We start from the raw sequence: 8,182 nt of genomic DNA on the forward strand, positions 1-8,182 counted from the left end.
TAAGGTTTCCAACTTTATTTCCATGCATGCTAAAAGAATCCCTAGGGCTCAATATGTGTTTAATAAAGGACTTACTGCATAAATAGGACCTAATACCTAGTAAAGTTTGCAACTTTAAGCCAAATGAGGCCATAAAATGGCTAGATCTAACATGACAACCCTTGGAACACTCAACTTCTTGGACAACTCAACTATGAGCCCAAAATCAAGATAAAAGCCCAAAACAATAGATCTAAACCATAACAAAGCAAGGTATAAACTTGATACGTCCAAATGACTGGAATGAGTGCGGAGATTCTGGATCAAGGTCTTTCCTCTAAGCTATGCACCTTAAACTTTAAAGATCCTCCAAAAGTGTGCAAAATATCAACACTTAAGGCCCTCCACAAGCTCATACACTCACAAGGATGATGATACACACTTTTAGGGTTTTTGGACAGATGAGGCTGGTAAGGAGGCCATCCAAGAGACTTAAGACCTTTAAATTAGGTGCACCACCCTAAAAATTAGGGTTTCCTTCCCAGCCGCCAACTCGCTGAGTTGAGGCACCTTAACTCACTGAGTTGGTTCATTAATTCCCAATGGCCAAAGTCCGCTCAACACGCCGAGTTGAAGCTTTCAACTCGTCGAGTCCAACAAGAAAAATAAACAATTTAGGAGAATAAATTCATACCGGAACCAAGTGTTACATGAGGTGTGCTAACAAGAAGGAAGATATGCCAACTTGAAGGAATGTGTACCATTTGTGAAGGAGTGCCATCTTGGAGGAAGATGTGCTATCCTTGGAGAAGGTGTGCCATTCCTTGTATAAGATGTGCCATCTTGGTGCAAGGTTTGTCACTTGTGTTCCTTGATGTGCCATTGTATCCTTACTGTGTCACTTATGTTGTGATGTTCACTATGATGCTCAAGATTATCTAAGGATGCTCATAAGTTGAAGATTCTCAAGGATTATTGCATGATGTGCCACCATGATGGCTGATGTGCCATGGTGATCTTAATGTGCCACTCTTTCATCATGATGTGCCACTATGGATCATGATGTACCATTATGATGTGCCACCGGGATGAATGTTTTAGAAGCTACAACATGATAGATTATGATTGGTTGACATCATTCATGGGCCTATGGGCCTATGGACCAATGGGATTGGCCCATTTGAGTTATAGGTCTGATCCCTTCATTATAAATAGGGATGCATGCTAAGTCAATTGGAGTTTTTTTTTGTATCCTTAATGAGTATATTAACTCTCTATTAGTTGTACTTCTAATCTCTGTTTGAGAACTCTATGAATAAATATTACTCCAGGGCATGAGACAAAGCTTTATGTTTGTAGCGGGGGATTAGTCGGTGCGCGAAAGTTGGCCCGGAAACCCTCGTTAGGGAAGTTCCCTTTCCAAAAAAAAAAATATTACTCCCCTCCTACCTGTAGATGTAGATTGCCTTGACCGAACCACATAAATACTATGTCTTTGTGTTCTTTTGGTTTTGCTTGTTATCTACATTATTTTCTAACAAGGGTCATAAAACTTGGCAAGTGACAATAGATATATTCTGAGCCTTGACAAGCATCGTCTGGTTTTCCTAACATCTTTAAAATTGGATTTTAGAACGTTAAGATATCTCAAACTTTGTCGAAGAAAAGGTGGTTATATTCATTGGGTCTTACTACATATGTTGCCGTTGAACGGGGGATGTATACAAATTCTAAAAGATTTGGGAGTGGAATTTCCTTTATTTTAGGGAATTCCTTAATTTCGTGGAAAAACACTAAACAGACAAAAGTTTCGATATCATCAATAAATTCTTAATATAAAGATCTTGCATCAAATGCATGCAAAATTCTATAGGTCTTTAGGGAATTCTTTGAATTTCATGAAAAAACACAAAACAGACAAAAGTTTCGATGTCATCAACAAATTGTTAATATAAAGGTCTTGCATCAAATACATGCAAAATTCTATAGGCCTTGAAACTTTTATTTGTTATAGGAATTGATAGTTCGAGATATATTAATATTCAGTAAGTCAACCATTTTTCTTGAAGTGATATCAAAATTGTTAAAACTGATTCATCATCTTAAACAACATATATTTTTATATAACTTCATTTTGTCATGAATTCTTTCGGAAAAACTAAATTTAGTTAATCCCTTCCATTGTTAATATTGAGGGAGGATGTTAAGAAAGGTAAATGTATCATATCAATCTTAATACCTGATGAGGACTTATTGTATTAAGATTGTTTGACTTGGTATGTTTGGTGCAGTTGACCAATGTTAAGGAGCTTGTTTTAAGGAATAAAAGCTTAAGGGCTGATTGGATAAATCGAAGAAGTTGGAGGGTTGAGTTGTTGATTGAAGGAGTGCAAGTGTTCATGATGGACACGTGGAAAGAAGAAAATTACAAATACCATAATTTACAAAGTCAAAATAAGTGAAACTTTCAATTAGGATACATACAAAACAATCAATACCATATAAAATATGAACCAATAATCAAATAAAATATCTTTTTATTGTTATCAAACTATTTCAACTTCAAAATTGAAAACCTCGTTTGATCATTTATCATTACCATAATTTTGTTCCTTCCATGATACTAGCGATTTAAGGAAGTCTTTGACTTCCAAAGTGTCACGAAGTGACAAAAAAGCTTTGCTTTCTTTGGGTACCGAAGATACCAAAATCCCGTAACCACGTTTTCCTTCTCTTAAAACCTAACAAAAAAAAACTTAATCAACAACTTAATAACACACTATTAAAATAATAATAATTAAATAAAATTGATCATACCTTAAATGCATCTTCATCTGTTCTATCGTCTCCAATATAAATTGCAAGCACTTCGTCACTATTGCTTAGCCCTATTAATTCCATAATAAAATACAAAAGAAATAATAATAACAAATAAATATCATCTTACTTCACATTTCTTAATTTATTTCATAAAAAGTAGCGTATTTTTATGGGTTGTTTTATAAAAAACGAATTGAAGGACATACCAAGTGATTGAAGTAGAAACTCGACTGCTTTCCCTTTGTCCCAATCAATAATGGGACGGACCTCTAAAACCTACGTATAATTTATAAATAAAGTTTTTATATTTTATAAATGCATAAAGTAAAAATAATCACATAACCATTATTGAAATTTGAAAATGTGTTATATTTATATAAAAAAATTGGTTTTATTACTTACCTTCCGACCATGAGTTAATCTCAAACGAGGATAATCTTTCAAGACATCATGCACACGTTGTGCAATCATCGCCCAACTCTGCAACACCATAAAAAGTATTATCTTTCAATTCTGTCGCTAACTTTTATGAAATAACAAGTGTTTTATAAAAAACCTGTGGTTAATTTTATAAAATTCCGTCGCTAAATTTGAGAAAAAAAAAAGCAAACGATTTCAGTTCTTTTGGTAATTGTTTTATAAAGAATTGGTGGTTGATTTTATAAAAAAAATTGGAGGGATTTCAATTCATACACTAGAAATGTCGTTAATTTTGAATAAATTTCCAATGGATTCCAATTCGGTTGCTAATTTCGAAAAATAGCGACGGATTTTAATTCCATTGCTAATTATTCTAAAAAATCCGTTGCTAAATCCACTCATTTGTTAAAACTTAAAAGTAAAATGTTAATTTCTTACCATCTCATCTACATTACGGTAATGTACAGAAGTACAAAATTTGTGATTTTCCACAAATGCCCCTCGGATATCCTTTGTCACGTTAACAAGGGTCCTAAAAACCTCATTGATCATTGGTATAAACTCTCTAGCAGGCTGGAATAAATTTACTTCCTTGTCCTTCACAAGAAAACATAAGGATATTGATCTCCTCAAGGGCAATTAAAATAAAAAATCCTAAGGGTATTTTTGTCAATACAATACCTGTTTGTCAGTAGATCGAATATAGTTTGTATGGTTGATAGACATTGGGAACATGATGTCCATACCATGACTACCAGCATAAAAGAGTTCTGTTAGTCCTACTAACTCATAAACCTGAACAAAAAATGTTTTAACATTAAAAAATTTAATTATTTTAATGACAATTTATTATGTTAAACTTTTTTTTTTCAGTGAAATGAACAATTCCATTATACCGAACACTACTATAGACTTGTGATACCTTATTGCGGCTTCTTCCACTAATAATCGCTGTTGGAAAGTACTTTGCAATGCTCTTTAAAGCAGCACGCATCTAAAAGAAGAAAGTGTGTAAGACATTTGTGCTAGGTATATGAAAGAAAAGAATTGGAGAATTTGAAGTTACAACTTACATCGATTGACATAAAAGCACGATTGGGATCATCTACAATTGGGGAGAGTGTCCCATCATAATCTAAGAAGACTACTATCTTTTTGTTATTTGCACGATTTATAATATGATCAAAAGATTTGAGGGCCGATGGATACTTGAGCTTTGAGTAACAAAAAAAAGAAAGATAGCCAATTAATAATAGGTACATATGCAAATACCGTTACTAATATCAAATATACTTTTTTCTTTACTGCAAACAAACCATCATTAATGAAATGAGAAGGGTAATGTAATAAGCTAAGATATAAAATGAATCGTTACATACTTACATTCGGTGATCATGTTTGTTTGACTTATAGAAATATTATAAATTTTGTAAGAGAAATCAAATATTCTCTTACATTTTCTTCATTTTTATAATCCTACTAATCAGATCAAAACAAGTGTCAAACTCAAGAGATGAGATTAAAAGAGAGAATCATTGGTATCTATATGTCATAAACTTATATAAATAGAAAGAAAATATAAGAGGATATTCAAATTTTCATTTTGTAAATACATTGATTAATTTTAACTATATTCTACACATTATCTTAATTATAATTGATGAAATTTTATTTACAAAAATAAAAGTTTAACATAATAAAACTTCATTAAACCCAAACTAAGTTATAATAATTATAATATTTTTTAGTTTTCTAAAAAATAAACCTATAGTTTAATTAAAATAATGAAAATTTCCAAAGAATATTTTCATCAAAAAAATTCATATAAATAAAATAATATATGTTAGGAAATTTTCATTCCATTCTAAGATGAAAAAGAAAACGAACTTCTCAATAACGTATGAAAAATATCACAATCGAACCATTCACGAATGATTCATTTCATTCCACCAGGCAAAACAAACAGTTGGAATGAACCATTCGGTTCCACTAATATTTTCTTTCTTTTAAGTTCTTCAAAATCAAAATCAATCATATTCTTGTAAATTAGTATAGTGCTTTTTGGCATTTCGACAACAACATAATAATGACAAGTTTTCTAACCAAATATTTCATGCATACCTTCCAAGAATAATAAATAAGATCATTCTCATCGGAAGCAAGCTCATCTTCAACATCTTTCACCATCCTTTTACAAGGAGGTGAAGACGATCGCATGGCCTCAAGCCAACCGTTGGATCGAACATCATCAACTAATTTCCCAGGCTTCTTCTTTGGAATTAAAAGCGGGAAAACACTGGAATGGAATCCTAATCTACTCTGATTCATAGGGAGTAGAGGATCAGCAAGAACAGGAGAAGCATTTGCTGAGCTTAAATCCATTTTATGATCACAAGACAATTTTCGAGATTTATGCTAACAAAGTTCGAGGGTTTGATATGAAAAACTGTGAAATGAAATCTCTCTCTTTTTACCCGACCCTTTTGTCAATAAAAAACCACCTTTTTAATGTTTTCTTGTCACTGGTGCTGAGTGAGTAGTCCATTGTAAACACGCTAGTTTCTGAAATGATCTGAAATACAACATTCATGGAGTTATAATGATGACTAAATCTTCCTGCTTAATTTCATAAAATACGATTACCAAAAATGACATACCTCATTCTCAAAGCTATGCATTTACAGAATGTGCTCAAACACCATATTCAAGATCTCGAGTTTTGACTGCATATTACTAAAAAAGGAAAAAAAAAATGTTGTTTAGATGATTACTCACCACTTTACGAAATAGATGCAAATCTTTTTTACCTCAAGGAAGTGTTAAGAACTAAGCACAAAGTCAAGGATTCCAAAAAACATGCATCAGAAGAAACAAGAGTTTAACTGTTTCTATAATAAACCACTCGATGGTTATCTGATACAATGTCTTCACACTAGTCACATGGACATGCATGCTCCCCATAAAGTAAGTAAAGGTGTAGTTTCTTTCATGGATATACTGTTTTACTATATAATAAAACAATGGTAGGGGTAGGGGTCACTTACAATTTTTTCTTTATATTACTTTGCATAATGTAAGTAGTATATAAGTTGAAAGTAATATATATATACTTATTTAATTGGTCACAGAAGCTCTATAATTCATAAAGCAAACACTTTTAAGAAACACATTTAAAAAATATCCAATAATGACTCATCTACACTGTGTTCTTATGCTTCGTGATGTGACTTCTCAACAAAAACAAACCCCACCATTGCTCAGATGCACTGAGAGAGATATGAAACGTCAATAAAAGTGATACAATTTTGTCTTTCTGCAAATATCCCATTTGCAAAATTTCCTTATTTTGCAATGTTTCAATCCAAATATAAGTGTTTTTTTAATTTATATCCTTTTTAAAAAAAAAAATTATGGTTTGAGAGTGTACATGTTGCAAATATTTGAGTAAGAATGAAACACCACTTGAATTTGTTTTTAGACAAATTGGAATACTTTATTTGCATAATCAGTTAAACGATTACATCGTATAGAGCATAAAATAATAATAATGGAATAAAAGACAGCTGTACCTTAACTAACTCAAAATAAAATAAAATAAAATAAAACTTAAGAAAACACATGTGGGTCATATTCAATTTGCATAAACCATTTGAGTAACAACTAACAAACAACCAAAGTACGCGAATACAGATTTCTTGTCCCTAAATAAGACAAAATGCAACTGGTGGAAACAATGAACATATATGGAAATTTTATTCATGCATCAAGAAACTCATTCATATTCCTTCATTTTTATTTTCCAAATTGGGTTATAATGCAAGAGAATACGAACTCTGCATGTATGGAAAGGATTCTTTAGAACATTGATCTCTTCGATTTCAATGTGTTAGCAACACACAACAACGCCGAACTTTTTACAATACAATAAGATGAGAGCATATAAATAAGATTATTCTGTCAAAAGCAAGTACAAGCATACAGAAGGCTGTACGATCTATGAATCAGATCTTCATCTAATTTCTATACATTAACTAATATCAACAAAGACAAACACATAAATATGAAGAATCTTACAAATGCGCATCATATGCCATACAAAATAATGGGAATTGAGGGGCAGCTACCATACCTGATTGGGAGGGAGGTAGCCGGTTGAAGAGCAATGAATTAGAGTAGGAAATGAATTGAGAATGAACGAAATGAAGCCCTAGAAATAGTGAGAGAGAGGGAGAAGAGAAGAGAGATAGAGAGATTGGTGAAGAGTGGTGATGGTATTTATAGAGATTGATTGGTGCAAAATAGACGTGCCAATGAAGCAAAAGTAACACTCTATTGCTTCAAATTACCTAAATTATCCTTTTTTTTGTTTGGGGTAAATTTCAATTTTCTAGACATTGTTTTAAAAGTGCATTCTATGTGGATAATTAGGTGTTGTTTGTTTTTTTGAAAAACCAAAATGTCTGTAGTTTACGGACCACATCTGCAAGCTTCTGCGACAGAAGAGGTGGACCAAATGTCTGCATTCTTCAATAAGAAAACTGTTTGTTTTTAACATTGTTGCTGTTGAAATAAACTGAATTTTCAAACTTAATTTAATTTCATAAACATTAAAAATGTATTTTCAGCAAAAAAAGAACGAAAAAAAACCGGTGGCCTACATTTTATTTATTTATTTATTTATTTATTTATTTATTTAAGTTAAAATTAGTTTTGAAGACCTTTGAAGACAATGACCCATGTCTACGCCAGGAAGACTTCGCGTAAACGTTTTTTGATCTGCGCACTTCCAAAAAACAAACTCTGCGAGGGCATATGTCTGCGCGTTGTCTACGCGGCGCAAACAAAAGTGGTTGCATAGATCTTTAAAAAAAACAAACAACCTCTTAGTCATAACACCATTTTGGTGCCACGTCAGCAATGGTACTATAACACCAAATGAAGAAATGATCACCATATTACACCT

The 8,182-nt window shown here is 32.2% G+C and overlaps 1 protein-coding gene across 2 annotated transcripts; it reads right to left on the reverse strand.

The window, feature by feature from the left end:
* Positions 1-2,419: 2,419 nt before the first annotated feature.
* On the reverse strand, positions 2,420-7,461 carry LOC145000999 (putative trehalose-phosphate phosphatase F). Of its 2 annotated transcripts, none has more exons than XM_078960315.1 (11): positions 7,349-7,461; positions 5,877-5,952; positions 5,341-5,791; positions 4,293-4,433; positions 4,142-4,213; positions 3,901-4,014; positions 3,658-3,816; positions 3,202-3,279; positions 3,006-3,075; positions 2,797-2,867; positions 2,420-2,720 (listed from the first exon to the last, which is right to left on the reverse strand). In XM_078960315.1, exons 3-11 carry the CDS (start codon positions 5,599-5,601, stop codon positions 2,565-2,567), a joined length of 1,122 nt encoding a protein of 373 aa, XP_078816441.1. In that variant the 5' UTR covers positions 5,602-5,791; positions 5,877-5,952; positions 7,349-7,461; the 3' UTR covers positions 2,420-2,564. The 2 variants fall into 2 exon arrangements, with proteins under 2 accessions (XP_078816441.1, XP_078816442.1); XM_078960316.1 differs by lacking the exon at positions 7,349-7,461 and adding an exon at positions 6,027-6,256.
* Between the last annotated feature and the right edge of the window lie 721 nt (positions 7,462-8,182).

This window comes from Lactuca saligna, chromosome 6 (assembly GCF_052625555.1).
Source record: "Lactuca saligna cultivar CGN05327 chromosome 6, ASM5262555v1, whole genome shotgun sequence".
NCBI classification, from domain to species: Eukaryota; Viridiplantae; Streptophyta; class Magnoliopsida; order Asterales; family Asteraceae; genus Lactuca; species Lactuca saligna.

What these genes read in the sequence shown, in the direction of transcription:
- LOC145000999 (XM_078960315.1), bottom strand. Translation starts at nt 5,601, where the DNA reads ATGGATTTAAGCTCAGCAAATGCTTCTCCTGTTCTTGCTGATCCTCTA. An exon ending in GTTTCTACTTCAATCACTTG is followed by an intron (nt 2,868 to 3,005) that starts GTATGTCCTTCA and finishes TGGAATTAATAG; the next exon opens with GGCTAAGCAATAGTGACGAA. An exon ending in CAGATGAAGATGCATTTAAG is followed by an intron (nt 2,721 to 2,796) that starts GTATGATCAATT and finishes TTTTTTTGTTAG; the next exon opens with GTTTTAAGAGAAGGAAAACG.